General features: G+C 37.2%; 1 protein-coding gene across 1 annotated transcript in view; it reads right to left on the reverse strand.

The window, feature by feature from the left end:
* Positions 1-16,211, reverse strand: part of COL19A1 (collagen type XIX alpha 1 chain) — a 397,465-nt gene that overhangs the window by 31,865 nt on the left and 349,389 nt on the right. Inside the window, exons 44-48 of the mRNA XM_021000213.2 lie at positions 13,560-13,604; positions 10,682-10,726; positions 10,519-10,581; positions 7,260-7,295; positions 7,103-7,147 (exon numbers count right to left, since the gene is read on the reverse strand). Coding sequence (XP_020855872.1) covers positions 7,103-7,147; positions 7,260-7,295; positions 10,519-10,581; positions 10,682-10,726; positions 13,560-13,604 — 234 coding nt within the window. The remainder of the gene's footprint in view (positions 1-7,102; positions 7,148-7,259; positions 7,296-10,518; positions 10,582-10,681; positions 10,727-13,559; positions 13,605-16,211) is intronic.

A 16,211-nucleotide genomic window follows, 5' to 3' on the forward strand; every position in this document is an offset into this window, starting at 1 on the left:
TGTAAAAACCTCCATTTCCCTTGCATTTCTTTAAATTAAAAAAAAAAAAGACAAACAAATACTAGGATGTTCCAAGGGCTAAAATGCCTGTTACAGAGAAGCATACTAGTAAGTTAGGAAGCTGTCTGCTCAGTTATAATATGGTGGGTATGATGATAGGTATCATTAATATCTCACCTGGGGGACTATTAATGAAGCTGCTTGCTCAGTCATACTTAGCATTATAGTACAACAGCAGAGTTAATAACTGACATACTGAGGCCTATTATACTAGAAGCTATCTTTCTACTACTGTACTAGAAGGCCTAGTGGTCCCCAATGTATCACAAAATCAGGAAGTATCTTTCTGTTATTAATAGGGCACAATCTCCTTAATTCAAAATGGTGGTCTCCAATGAATTATGTTGGCTAGGTTGAGAATGTGTCTTTCTACTTGTCAATAGGGCAGGACCTTATTGACTCACAACTGATTCCTTCCTTGAAAAAGGGATACCATCTCCATTGACCTGATATTGTAGCTGATAGACCATGGAATATAGAGGATAAGCCCTTGTTTCATCCTCAGGGGTAGAGCTGAGAAATAAGACCTGGATCCTATTATGTGATCTGAGTTGACCGGAAACAGTTGACTTTACGAAGCAGATCATTTCAGCTTTTTTCTTTAGTTTGTTCTCTTCGCTTATGGATGACCATGAGAGCAAAGGTCCCTTCATTTTTCTCCTGCACTTCTTTTTTCACCTCATATTGAACAAATGAGCAGAGAGTTTTTTGGTTTTATCTCCATCTTGTTTCTCTTTCTTTTGGGAGGCTGAAGTGGTATGAGGTTGTGACTCTTTAATTTCTCTGTGGGCAGTCAAGTATAGAAGGATGCTCTTCTGGAAGGCACAGGAGGAACCAAAAATCTTTTTCTTTATTTTTTTTTTCAGCTAGAAATTGGGAAGTCTACATAGCCATGTGTCAAGGTAGGTCCAATCTGGCCCAGAAGAGGTTTTCTATTGCCATCATCCTTTCAGAAATAATTACTTCTCTTATAATATAATGTCTTTGTCCTTTTTTTTTTTTTTTTGCTTTTTGATCCAGATGTGTCATTTGAAGTCGTGTGGGAGAACTCCTGGTACAGAAACTCCATTTACAGATGCAGACTAGCTATTCATCTGTACTTTATAGTTTTAGAGAGGTCTGAGGAAATGAAATACTGACTCGTCCACAGTCATATATCAGTATAGTTACAGGTGGGACTTACACCAAGTCTTCCTCATACCAAGGCTCTATTTCTTATGCCAGGTGATTTTTTAACATTTTAAAGTATTTTTTTTAACATGGAAATTCCATTTTCTTTTCTAGTAATCACTTAAACATATAGCTAGATACAGACATAGGTATAAATAAATATAAATATGTATAATGTACTGAGATAAAAGTGCTGATCTTGAAGCAATGAGTGCCATTTTCAAAAAAGCAAGTTTAGGATCGATATGAAAACATTCCTAATAATTAGCACTATCTGAAGTGAACTCAGTACTGTAGTAGGTTCCCTAGTGGAAGTTTTCCAAAAAAGTGGTATGATTTCCTTTTAGATAAATTATGAAGAATTCTTATTCTATAACGTAGAATGAGGTCTCTTTTAATTCAGATTCTGTGATTCTGTGATACCTTTCTAAGTTTGTCTCACCCCTGTTTGGACCAGACCTATGATTTCATTGGTATCAGAAAACTCCTCTTATCAGCATTTGCTCTGAAACTTAACTGTTTTAGAGAGCTGCCTGAGAACCCATAGCAAGTATGTGTCAGAGTGAAGGATGGGAACCTAGGTCTTTCTTCTCCAATGCCAGCTTTTTATCCACTGTGCAATGCTACTTCCTTAGAATTCTCAAATTACTTCCTTAAGGAAAAAAAAACTTGCAAAAATTCAAAACCTAGATGTCATACAAGTATCTTTTAATTGGTCAATTTTTCTTAATCTCCTTATATCAGAGGTAAATGGACATTTACACTGGTCAGAGTACTGTATGTTAATACCTCATTTGGTTTTGAGTGGCCTTCAATGTCTTTCCTAATGGGAAAAATTATTTTGTCCACTAGAAGGCAGATGTGTTTCCCTAAATGGGAATTAGCATTTGCATTGTGTGCATTTCTTCATTTTTCTTCCTACGAAGTTCTCCTGACTGACATTCTAGGTATATTTACAAATGTAGTCTAGCTGTAGTCACCTTAAGAGAGCAGTGTTATTAAAGCCAAATCTTTTTGGGGCTAGAGCTCTTGGGATTATCTGGGCATTGACCATTAGAGTACCTGGAAGCTGAATTCCACAAAATAAAAGCCCAATTTTGCTTGTGTGTGAGAGAGTGAGAAAAATACTTAATGAGAACTATCAACCACCTGGACCATGAGGAAAATTCTTAGCTCAATGATAAATACACCAACCTGACACAGACTGATAACTATCTAGTACTGCTGACATCTTCTTTTTAGAATTAATTCTGTGCCTTATTGGATTATTAAAAATTCTGATTTAATTGTATAGGAGTTGCTTTTAAAAATTAAATATATGTGTTTGTACCAAGCTAGGCATTTCCACTTATGAACAGTTTATGTTGTTTTGCTTGATAGCAATTGATATCGCTATCTTTTTGTTCTGGGGCAGCTAGGTTATGCAGAGTGCTGGGCCTGGAGTCAGAAACACTCCTCTTCCTGAGTTCAAATCTGGCCTCAGACATTCACTAGCTGTGTGACCCTGGACAAGTGCCTTAACCCTGTTTGCCTTAGTTTCCTCATCTGTAAAATGAACTAGAGAAGGAAATGACAAACCACTATGGTATTTTTGCCAATAAAACTCCAAAAGGGGTCATGAAGAGTCAGACATGACTGAAAAATGCCTAAACAACAATTTCTTTATTCTGGAAACCATGCCTCTCTTAATCCAGCCCAAGAGGACAATAGCTTTAGTGGGCTCTGAAAGGAAGAGAAAGGAAAAAGTAAATTTTTTTTTTTTGTACATGGTCTAAGCATGCGATAGTTTTGCATGAACTTACATAGACCTTACATTTGGCCATTGGCAATCTGGTTATTTTCAAATGGACAGATGTTGGTATGTATATTTTAGAGAGACTTCAGGTTTTACAATGAACTGAACCAAAAAGTGAATAGGAGGAACAGAGTGTGTTAGATTGCCCTTTGAAAGGGGCACAGTGATTTTGAAGACTCCAAGTTTCTCCATGAAATAAAGGCCCACATTTTTAACATCAATAGTCTTCCTATGATGCAACATGGCTACAAATCATGGAGTGCTTCTATTTTCGAAGAATTAAAATTGCAGGTCATCCCAGGAGCAATATAGAAATGCATGATGGATGTGAATAAGCTACAGCATATGACAAAAGGATTGTATACCAAAAACAGTGTAGAAACATTAGGAGATGTATTACCTGAAGAAGATGAGGGGCTAATTATATTTTAAGAGCGGGGGATAAAAGACAGATAGCCCATGCACTCAATGTGTACTCAGGCAATGTCAAGACATCTAGAGGAAGACCACTAGCATGTTAAATGACCTTCCTGTAGAGGATTTGCAGGAGGACATGAACAAGATTTGGGTGGGATGATATATGTATTAGTGGTTATCTGCACCATTGGAGGGGGCGCCAACAGTGACAAAATTACAGATCTTTTGAAATATGGAAGCATTCCTCTTGCTAGTTTCACTCAAAATGCTTTTGGGATGACGTGGTTGTGTTTGTCTCATTCCAAGCCTTCCATAAACTTGTTTTCACTCCTACTGCTTATTGTCTGTTTTATAAGGCTACACTGATCTTAAATTTATGCCATGTTTTTCTGTATTTTTTACAAAGAATTTGTACTCTACTCTGGCATTGCCTTTGGCTACAGTGTTTTACCACTTGTCAGAAAGAACAACTGTCTGGTGTTTTCTGGGTTCTTTCTGCCTTCTCATTATGGTGGCTTCTTTAGGTTAGCAAAGGGTCTCCTTATCTTTATCCTTTCTTCTAATCCAGTTTCTCATGGGTAGGTACTGTTTTTGCTTATCATAGTTTCTGGCACATAAAAAGTACCTGTTGACTGATTGGTTGACTAATCTAATGTTGATTTTAACCTTTATCGTAACTGGTGGATAGTCTGCACACAGCTAGCTGGCTCTTATATGATTCCAATATTAATAATCAGTGTTTTTCCTATATGCCAGTGGATGGCATTTTCATTTTTTTGTTGTTACTCATTTTTTGCCATATCCAGGACCTTCTGATTCTCTTCTAAAATATCTTGGTTTTTTATACATAGGTGTGAAATTTCAGGGTACTTTACAAATGAAGCACATAGCTGTTGTAAAGGAGTCATTTAGGCCATCTGATAGGGGGCTACACAAGTCTTTGGTTTCTCATTTCTCAAACCTGAGATGGATTTTCCGATATATATATTTCGCCTTTCCCAGTGCCCATCCACTTTTGCTTTGGAGTTTCTGAGTGTCAACATTTATTTTGACTTGATTTGGAGGATCTTGTCAAAGTGCTTATACTTATCGTGAGCCTTATAAGAGGAGATGATCAAGTGTCCCTGAAATGATGTTTCTTGTTGCCTTTGTACATACCAGTTTAGATTAGCCAAAGCATTTATTAAGTTTTACTGTGGCAACTAGATGGCACAATGGACAGAGTGCTGGGTCTGGAGTCAGGAAGATCTGAATTCAAATCTAGCCTCAGACACTTATAAGCTGTGTGATCTTGGGCAAATCACTCAACCTCTCTTAAGCCTCAGTCTCCCCAACTGTAAAAATGGGGATAATAACAGCACCTACCTCCCAGGGTTGTCTTTAGAATCAAAAGAGATAATATTTGTAAAACACTTAGCACAGTGCCTGGCACATAGCAGGTACTATATAAATATTTAAACTTCTAGTATTGAAGATTATTATGTCAGTTTGTCATTGGACAAAGGTCTCAGTTTTAGAGAACCTACTAAGGTTTATGGATGATTTCATTTTTCTCTTCACTGTTACTTTAGGAAGTAGGAGAGTGTCACATGGATTTGAGAATTTTGTTTTTCTTTGTTTCTTTGCCTACCATGGCCAAATAATTCTTTATGTAGTGGCCAACATAATGGTTATGAACCATACTTATGGGCTGGTCCTCAGACAGCATACTCAGTCCGTCACTTGAGTCTGCACTGGTCTCAGCATGAGCTCACACTTCATTGGCATAGTCCCGTCTTCATGACCTTGAGGCATTGGAATAGGACTTTGTGGAGGTAGAGTTCTCTTAAAACAAACCCTTTTCCTTGACCCTGACACTTTTTCAAACTTATCATCTTATCTCTTGTTTTTCATTGTCTAATTTCTAGAAAGAAGAGTCTGTACTTGTTTTTTCCACTTCCTCACTAGTCACTCATTCCTCAACCCTTTGTAATACGGCTTCCCTCCCCACCATCTACTGGAATGATTCTCCCCAAGGTCACCCAGGGCCACCACATTGCCAAACTTAATGTACTTTTCTCCTTTGCCCCAATTTTTAATAACACCACAACATTTAATAGTTGATTATCACCATTTTCCTTCTTGATACTCTCTCAATCCCCTTGATACCTCTCTTGTATTATCTTCTATGATTCTACATTCTTCCTACCTCTCTGACCACTTATTTTTTAGTCTCCTTTGCTGGTTACTTAGCCTTCTCCCATCCCTTCAAGTCCTATCTTTGTCTGATGGTTTGTCACTCTCTACATTGCTCACCTTGGTCAACTCATATACTCCTAGGGCTTTAATAATCATATCTATGGTGATGAACTCCAAGTGTCTAAGACTTTAGGCTACAGATGAGTTGAAATCTGTATTATTGGAAGGAGTTTCACAAACTGAATTTTTTCACTAATGAAATCACAGATGTAGACCCAAATTAAAAAACCCCAAAACTTAAGAGTAATTTTGGATTTTTCTCTCTCCCTTAACCCTTAACGTGATCAGTTGGCCAGTCTTCTCATTTCTGATTTCACAAGCTTCCTGATATCCAACCCCTCCTTTCTCTTTCTATGGCAAATGCTCTTCTCTTTTCTCACTTAGAAAATATATCCATTTAATTGGTCTTCCTGACTCCAGTTTATCCCTTTTACAATAAATGCATTCTTGACACTACTGCCCAAATGGTCTTGCAAATGCTCTGCATCATTCCTCTAATAAAAAAAAAACAAAACTGTGGTGGCTTCCCTGTGCCTGCCAATGCAATATAAACTCTGATCTAAGCACTCAAAGGGCCTCCAGATTTGGTTCCAACCAATTTTTCTAGCCTTATTTTATACAATCCTCCTTCATGCATTCTGTAGTCTAGCCAAACTGTAATATTCACCATCCCCTATTCCTATCTTTCCTTCTCATCCTGTCTTCTTCTGTTTCTCTACTTTTGCTTATATCATTATCCCTGCCACAAAAGGGTTCTCCTAATCTTTATTGAAATCCCTCATTCTCTTCATAGTCATGGTCAAACTCAGGTACTACATCCTTCATGAAGTCATCCATTCTTTCTCTCCTTTCTCATCCTGAGATGAGCTTTCATTCCTTAAATTACCCACAGCACTTTGCCTACGTCTTGCCATTGCCCTTACCACATCTACTTGTTATCAGTTATTTATGGATATGCCTTTCTCCCAAGTACTTTCCATTAGATTATAAACTGCCCTTGAAAGCAGGGATATGTCATATCTATCTTTGTATACCCACCACCTTGAATAGAGTAAGCACTTATTAAAGGCTTGCTGAATTTAAATGACCATGACATGAAGCTAGGAAGCTATGGGAGGATGGTAGTTGTAGAGACTAAACAGTTACATATGCACTCTCATTACATAAACACTGTGGCTGAAATGTCTATTGCTGGCAGGCATGAAACACTGGCAATGTACCTTACTGTGGTAGGGTCTCCTGCATGCCTACCAATACACCACTAGCCTTGGGGTCCTGTTCTCTCCCTATATCTTCATTCACCTTAAATTATGGGGTTTTTAGAACAAGTAACTATACTTATACTCATTCTGTAATAACAGAACAATGATAATGCCAGTTATAGTAGATCAACTCAAATGATAATAATGGTTATATACATACACGTTCTCCTTTGGGTCCTCTGTCTCCAGGTTTGCCCATTGGGCCCTGAAAAAAATATCAAAATTGAGACACATATTTGCCAACATCTGACTGGTCTAAATAGTATTAAGGCTTCCGCAGGTGACTATAAATCTGATTTTAAATGTAGTTGTCATACCTGAGGGCCTGGTGATCCATCTTTTCCATTTATTCCCTGTAAAAAGAGAGAAATCATTGTTACTTGCATCTGGGTGTACATGGAAAGGAAAAGAAAGCATAGAGAGGGAAATGTTTCAATAGGGTGAGTCTCACTTAAGGGAACTGTTCTGTGACCTTGTCCACTAGATCCTAGATCATACTGATGAGGCAGTATGGTATAATGGAGAGGGCCATGGCCTTGGAGACAAGAGACCAGGGTTCAAATTGACTTGTTAGGTGCAACTTTGAACAAGTCCTTTACCTCTTTGAGCTCAGTTTCCTCATCTGTGAAATGGGGACAATAATAATGTGTTACATACCTCACAGGTTGTTTGTGAGAATGAAATGTCATAATCCATGTCAAGTGCTTTGTAAACTATGTATATACATATATAATATATAGTCACACAATATATATGTGTATACATATAATAAAAAATATTAGCTATTCTTAATCTTATTACTTGCTAGTTACAGATCCCAGTGCATGATTCCTTGCAAAATCTGGATGCTCCCAGGTAGTTGCTATGGTGGATTTTCATGGTAATGTGAGTCAAAGCAACACTATCCTCTAATATATTCCTGTGCAGAGCAACTCTCATTAAATGTCTTCAACTGAAACTCGAAACAAGTTTCACTGTATGATTGGAATAAATTCCTAGCATGAAATAACCTGCCAATCAAAAGATGGCTTCACGTCTCTCAGTAGGCACATGGTGAAAGAAGTAGGAGAGAACCCTTAATCACTGTCACTGAGAGTACTAAATAAGTGCTTTTTTATTAGAAATTGTGAAGTCTCCTGAACTTTTCAGGGCTATTCCTGAGGTGATAATAAAGCAGAGTCCCACTAGTAGATTTATGAGATTGGGAGGACTATTGTCTGGGAGATGTGAGAAGCAAAAGCACTTGGGGTCAAGTCAAATACCTAGAGTCCTAACTGCAGATGTGTTTTTGAGATTTGATTTGAAGAGGGAGAGATCAAGGTAAGGAAAATGATTTCTTAGCCAGCAGGCAATTGCATGGACATGCTCCTCTGAAAAGCCTAAGAGACCTGAATTGTGCCAGGATGGATTCTATGAGGATGGAAGTGCAGACAACTGTGTGTTTTCACTGCTGTAAATTACACTAAAATCTGTCATGGTTGATAAGCCAACCAAAATCTCCCAACCTCTCAGAAACATCCTGGGAATGATGGTGAGTACTTTAAATAAGAACATGTTACTTGAAGTATAAGGTTCACAGAATTTATTACATCAGAAACACAGGCAAAGAAGATAAAGCTGATTAAGGAGAGGATGTGAAAGGAGCCAACTCTGTCACTTGGAGGAAAGAAGATAAATCTAGAGTAAAAATTTAATTCACTGTCTTCAAAGATCATGTTAGCCCTCCTTGTCTTTTGTAGCTTAGTGAAGAAAATCTGTAGACTATCTTCCTTCTTTCCTGCAAACATTTATTAAGTGCCTACTCTTTGCAAAACATCATGTTAAGCAGGAAGTCCTGAGACTCTTGCTCTTAACCCGCCGCCTGTAGGGTTGTTTTTCTACCGATGGGTGTGGATTTGTACAGACTGGTTCACATTATCTTGTCCAATTTCCTCTGAGAACTATTGGCACTCATTCTCTAGATGGCTGACAGGAGTAAAGGATAGACTCTGTGGTTCTGAAACAGAGCAAAAGTAAGTGGCCCACAGGGGGACTGAATTTATAGCCTTTAGTTATTAGTTTGTTGCTCTACAACTGAGCTAACTAGCTTGAGTCTGGCTAAAATTCTCAATTCTGACATTCTATGGTGTTATGAGTTGATGATTCCTAAAGGCTTACCCTTTCTGTGCCTCAGTTTCCTCATTTGTAAAATGAGGGGATTGGGCTCCATGGCTTCAAAGGTCACTTTCAGTTCTAGTCAGTAAATCAGTCAACAAGTATTTATTAAGTGCTTATCATGTGCCAGGCAGTGTCCTAGTGCTGCTGATGCAAAGAAAGAAAAAGCAGTTCCTGCTCTCAAGGAGATTATATTCTAATGTGATGTAATATGTAACATGTAATAACATGCAAATAATTAACTATATGTAAGCTACATAGTAGATGGAAAGTAATTTGAAAGGGGAAAGTACTAGTAGCTGAGAGGACAGGGAACTGTCCCTTGTAGAAGATGGAACTTGAACAAATTATGGTATATGAATGTGATGGAATACTATTGTACCATAAGAAACAACAAAGGTGATAGTTTTCAAGAAATCTGAGAAGACTTGTATGTGCAAGTAGGTCAGTGTGTCTGAATCATAGACAAAATGAAGGGGAGTGAAATTTACAAATATTGGAAAAATAGGAAGGGGACTGGTTATACAGTTCTAATTCTACAATCTTATGAAATGATTTTCTCCTTTACCTTTCTCTTCTTCCAACTGTCATTTCCAATGGAAGGATATTATAATATTTTTCTTAAAGAAAATACTTGCCTTAGTAGAGATGTTTGCTATAATGTCATCTTGATGCTATATGCTAGTAATAACACACTGCTTCAAGACACAATGAAGCAATACATGTCAAACTAGTGATTTGCACAGACAGTGCAATAACAACAACAATAATAATAAATAGTACTTATTTATATAGTGCTTTAAGATTTGCAAAGCACTTTACATATGTTATTTCATTTGATTCTGAAAATGGAGATTGAGAGAAGGAAATTGATTGCCCAGGGTCACATAGCTGGTATATAAGGTTGGTCTTCCTGGTTCTGAGCCTAATACTCTTTCTACCATCAAGCTTAGTTTGTCTAGCAATGATAACAAAGGGAAGTAGAAGAACAACAAAGAAACCTAATTGACATCTAAGCTTTTTGCCTAAGATCCAAGTGGGATGTCTGTGAGGCTCCTATCTTCTTATATTTTATTATGTGGCAAAACATTCCCCACCAACACTCCTAAGAGTGTTTGAGAAATTAGGGAAGAATCAAGAATTCCTTAGCACATTTTGATAAAACTGGACCCATTCCAACACCATTTCTGGCAACAAAGTCAGTAACTCATGCTGAATGGACTTACTCAGGGCTGAATCACCAAATGAAAGGTTCTCTTTGCTGAATTTGGAATAATTTTCTTGATAGTTTTCTTATTCAATCTTAATTCTCCTTAATTCTCCTAAGAATCCTATCTGGAATTCTCCTAAGAATCATACCTATTGGATATTGGTAAACAAAAGAAAAACCACACAAACAAGCACATCAAAATTTAAACTTACTGGTTTTCCTGCAGGTCCTTCAGGCCCAGGGAAGCCAACATCTCCAACAGGCCCTCTTTCACCCTTAAAGATACACACACAGAGGCACACACACATGTATGTGAACAATTGTTGACTTCAAAACAGGTATTGAAAAGAGTTCAGATGCTAAAGAGGCACTCACTGGTTCTCCTGGCATTCCTGGAGGCCCTGGGGCTCCTGACTTTCCCTGGAAAAGGAATTAAAGAGAAACATTATATTCATTATGGCACAGAGAGCCACTCCTCATTGTATTTTAAAGGAGTACATTTGCCTATGGGATTGCCATTTGACTATTTCAGGCAGCTAGGTGGTACAACTTGGTAGAGTACTGGAACTGGAGTGAGGAAGATGAGTTCAAATCCAGCCTCAGACACTTCCTAGCTATGTGACCCTGGGGAAGTTATTTAACCAATCTGAGACTCGGTTTCCTCACATGTCACATAGGGATAATAATATCACCTAACTCCCAGGGTTATTGTGAGAATAAAATGAGATGACATTTAAAAAGTGCTTTGCAGACTGTAAAGCACTATATCAATGCTAGCTATAAATGCTAGCTATGGGGCTCTGAGGTTTTAGATCCCAAAAGAGAGTTATCAAGGAGGTGAACCTGTTTAAAAGGCAATGAGACTGAATTTTATATAAATGTATTAGAACTCATCCATCTAAAAGGATATTGTCCTCCTTCAACGTAGTCATTTGTTTAGTTGTTTCAGTTGGGTCTGACTCTTCATAACCCCATTTGGGGTTTTCTTGGCAAAGATAATTTGGTGGTTCGCCATTTCCTTTTCTAGATCATTTTACAGATGAAGAAGCTGTAAAAAACAAGGTTAAGTGACTTGCCCAGGGTCACACAACTAGTAAGTGTCTGAGGTCAGATTTGAACTCAGGAAGACGAGTTTTCCTAATTCACAGCCCAGTGCTCTATGCACTATGGTGCCATCTAGCTATCCTTAAAGAAGAAACCTTAGAAGCAATTCCAATGAATCTGCCATTTGCTCCAAATTTGTTTAGAATTCCTCTCTTGGAATTGCCTTTGGAGTCTATTCAGATACTATGAATATACTTAATGCCTCTTTGGGGAGGGGAGTATATTATAACCACCCTTATTAAGAGTCAATTTAGGAGAATAATAAGCTGTATAAGTATGTTTCTGGCCAGAGGAAAAAAAAACAATGAGGTTACTTTTCTTGTGTGACTTGCTTTTATGGCATTTCCTAAAAAGGGGTTCCAAAAATGTCCTGATCAATGGCAGTTTGGTTGGATCAAGGTCACATAGCCTTGGAGGTGTCTACTCTGAAGAAGAATTTCTATTTGATGTATACATACTAATAAATGGTAAGCTCCGTTAAATAAATAAATGGGAAGGGGGTAGGACGAGGTAGGGAAGGGGGTACAGACTGTTATTCTTTGGAGGCTCTTCAGTCTCTAGCACAATGTCTCATACACAACATTCTCTCTCTCTTTCTCCATATGTATATACATATATATTTTAATTGAATTGATATGTTTATTAAGAAAATCAACCTCATCATGTTATTACTATTTGTCTACCTATTTCTAATCTTTTATTTTATTTTAGTTGTTGTACCAGAACTATGATTTCATTGGTATAAAGAATTCCCAACAAGGAACCTCCCTTCACAATGCAAAACAGGCAATATAGAGTTACCTGGAACAATGAGAGATTAAGTGACTTGTCCAAGGTCATACTACCTTGGATGTGTCCAAACCAGGGCTTGAAAGTCTTTTTGACTTTAAGGCCAGCCCTTTCTCCACTATTCCATGTTCCCTCTCTTGCTGGAGTATAAAACAATTTGAACAAGTGTTGTGAATCAGGAGGCTCCACAATGCATTCAGATTAAGGATGCATTCTGATCCTCTTGATATCTTATGGGTAGCTTGATGGAGTAATGGAGAATGGGAATGGCTCTGGTTCTACCCGGGAGTCTGCCATCTTTCTCTCTGCATTTGTACAGCTGCCTGAAGTGCTATGTTCCCAATGACTTCTCTGTGAAGTTATCATGAACTTACTCTGCAGGGGCACCTAGCAAAAGGATAAATGGTCCTTTATTCATGAAGCGTGACCACAAAATTTTAATTAGAGCAACCTGAATGAAGACTAGAATGATCTCCAGGGTTCTGCTAAATGATTCCAACCTTTTGTGCCATACTTTCTATTCATTTGAGGAGACCTTGAATAGATTAAAATATCTGACACCAATGAGCAACAAAAATGATTGAGAGGATTGAAGGACTAATTTATGAGGATACATTAACAGTAATAAAGCTCAGCTAATAAAACTGGGCTAAGTGAAACCTAAGGCAGGTTATAGCTTTTTGCAAGCCACTTGAAGTGCATGAACAATGGGGCTACCAGATATCATCTCTAGAATGCCAAGGATTATAACTAGGGACTTGGAGATAAAATAAAGAAGAGAAAAGCCCAATTTGCATTTGTAAATTGCACTTGTGTACTTATACATTGCTTATCATCAGTAGCCTTTTAGAGCTTTGGAAGTTCAATAGAATGAACATGGAAAAGAGAGAGCATATTAATATACAAAATAGAAAATGAAGGAAAGAGAAGAAAAAAGACAGAGAATGGAGAACCACATGGTGGTGATAATGTGGGATCCTATAAACCTCAGTCTGGTCAGAGATGATATAGATCCCTAATGGAGAGGAGGAAAAAGTGTGTGCATGAACATTGTAGTAATAAACACAGAAGCATCCTTTTCAGTGAAATGACCATGATGGTGAACTACTTTTGAATAGAAACCAGTTTTCCTTGGAAAATAGGGGAATCTTTACTAAATTAAGAACTTGAAAATATATTGAAGGGGATAATTTTACAATGGAAGAGGGAAAATGGTGTCATTATGTCTGGCAACCAAATTGGTACGATAATTGTTCTTTCATTCTTAACCCTCATTAATTATCTTACCATAAATTTGTAAGTTTACCAACAAGATATAATTTACAATAATTTCACCTCTTGTGAAATATAATAAACTCACCGGTATTCCTGCTATTCCTGGTGAACCAGCTGGGCCTCGATCTCCCTGACCAGAGGAAATAAAAAAGACAAATCCTTTCAGAAACTTCTTTGTAGAACCATAAAAAATCAAATCATTGATGAAGGTGGGGGAGAAATGCTATACTTAGGTATGAAGTTACTGGTTAAAATAATCTTCTACATCTGGTTAAATCTTAATAGATGGTAGCTGGGGGTGCAGCATACATGAAAAAATAATTAACATGTATAACCAGAGATGGGACCCGACAGTGGATTTTGTCTTAGAGCTAGGAGGATTATGGTGTTTAAGTACTTCTTCTGGCACATATAAGCTTTATAATCCTAGACAAGTCATTTAATCTTTTAGTGCCCCCAGATAACTCTTGAAGATTATAAGCTGTGGATGAGTTACCTATGGGCACCAGTGGACAGTGTTTTCTTATGAAGAGTACCTACACTGATGAAATCACAAGTTTAGACCCAGTTCTGAACAATAATAACACAAATAAAACCAACCAGGTCTTTCCTTTTTTCTTAGTAAAGAAACAAAAATAAAAACATTGGCTTTAATGTAACTAAGAATTCAAATTATTATTTTTCCAATGTGAATATTTAAAACAAAAAGCTAAACATATTGTGGCTAAGTTTAGGCTATTAGAAATGTAGTGACTAAAAGTGATGTAGGCAATGCTAAATAGTGTTAAAACAATGGCTAAGTTATTTTTTATGTGCTTAAAAAAAGCCATTAGTCAGAAGATTGAAAATCTTGAACATCTACCTGCACAGAATCTTATCTTTCTGCGTGGAGGGTGGAAATGAAAATATCAACAACTAAAAGTGTTCTAGCTATATGCATTTCTCCAGCTGGAAGAAAACTTAGCTTGTATTGTTCTTAACAGTACACTGGTTCAATTGCTCTCATGAGAGTCATTTGAAAATGAGGTAATCTGGTATCCTAGGTAACTTTTACTGTCATCAGCAGTTGACTATACTAAAAAAAGAAATGCTGGTGACCATAAGTAGGATGATAGGATTTTTTAGTGCTCAAAGGAATCTTAGAGTGCACTGAATCCAGCCCCCTAATTTTACATATGAGGAAACTGAGGCCCAAAGTGGTTAAATAACTTGCCCAAAGTGACGTAGTTATTTAGTAATTGAGCTGGAGCTAAGGCATACATCTCTGGACTCCTACTCCAATGATCTTTCCATTACACCTTTGTGTCTGCTCAAAGTGTGTCAAGTTCATAAGTGGAGGAAGAAACATGGAACGAGTAGAAAATGGGGAACTGGCTGCTTTCATGAACTCATGTTTATTTACCACTTTCTGGATTCATAGAAATATAATATTGACTGAGTAATGGAGGCATCATCTAATATGCTACATATACTAGTAATTAAATGTAGGCAGCTAGGTGGTACAGTTGACAAAGAGGTAGATCTGGAATCAGAAGACCTGAGTTCAAATTCTGCTACAAACCAGCTGTGTGATTCTAGATGAGTTACTTGATTTCTCTCATCCTCAATTTCCTCATTTTTAAAATGAGAATAATAATAATAATGACTTCTCTGAGTTGTTCTGAGGATAAAATGTGTTCATATTTATAAAGTACTTTGCTGACCTTAAGGTGCTATATAAATGCTGTTTTTATGGTTATTATGTAGACCTCTCTAAAGAAAGCATAGTCTTTCTCAAGGAGGAACAAAATTTGGATATATCTTTTAAATATTATACTCTGAGCAACTAGTTTTAAGTTATCAACAGTGGAAACTGTTGCTTCTAAGTTAATGGGTGATAATGGAAAAATAATTAATTGAAATACTTTTGCAATTTAGTGAGAGTTTCTCCTACCCTTCTATGGTACACATAGATATCAGTGTTTATGGACTTATGTCATATAAATGTTCTTTCTGGAGAAGAAATCTGATTTTCTACGGGAAGGCCTACATCACTCTTAGTCATTCCTATATGGTAAATAAACACGAGTTCATGCAAGTAGTCACATTTCCCCCACCCCCTTATTTCAGCATTCACATGTATGGATATATACATCTGCATGCATGCATGTATGTATGTATGTGCATATATATATGGATATATAGTCACATACATGTATACACACGTACCTTTGGAACCCTTGTTTAAATGGTTTCTCCTATAGACACTTAAAATATTGCTACTGATTCTGTTCCCTCTCCCTTAGACACAGTAATAATATCAGATTCTGTAACTGATGTTGTTTAAACTGGAGTTCCATATGTATATATAAATATGGCATGTGTATGCATACATATATAACATATTTGTGTGTATATTACATATATGTGTTAGAAGCCCATAGAGTTTCTATATCTACCTAACAAGGATAACTTCCCATTAATAAGAGTTTTTAATTAGTTATTTTCTATTTTTGTTGTTGTTCAGTCATTTCAGTCATGTCTCACTCTTTGTGACCCCATTTGGGATTTTCTTGGCAAAGATACTGGAGTAGTTTCCTATTTCCTTCTCTAGTTCAATTTACAAATGAGAAAACTGCAGCAAACACGGTTAAGTGAGTGGCCAGGGTCATGCATCTAATAAGTGTCTGAGGCTGGATTTGAAATCAAAAAGAGGAATCTTCCCAGTTCCAGGCCCAGCACCCTATCTACTGTGCCA

The sequence above is a fragment of the Phascolarctos cinereus genome, unplaced genomic scaffold (assembly GCF_003287225.1).
Source record: "Phascolarctos cinereus isolate Bilbo 61053 unplaced genomic scaffold, phaCin_HiC Scaffold_5;HRSCAF=322, whole genome shotgun sequence".
NCBI lineage: Eukaryota > Metazoa > Chordata > Mammalia > Diprotodontia > Phascolarctidae > Phascolarctos > Phascolarctos cinereus.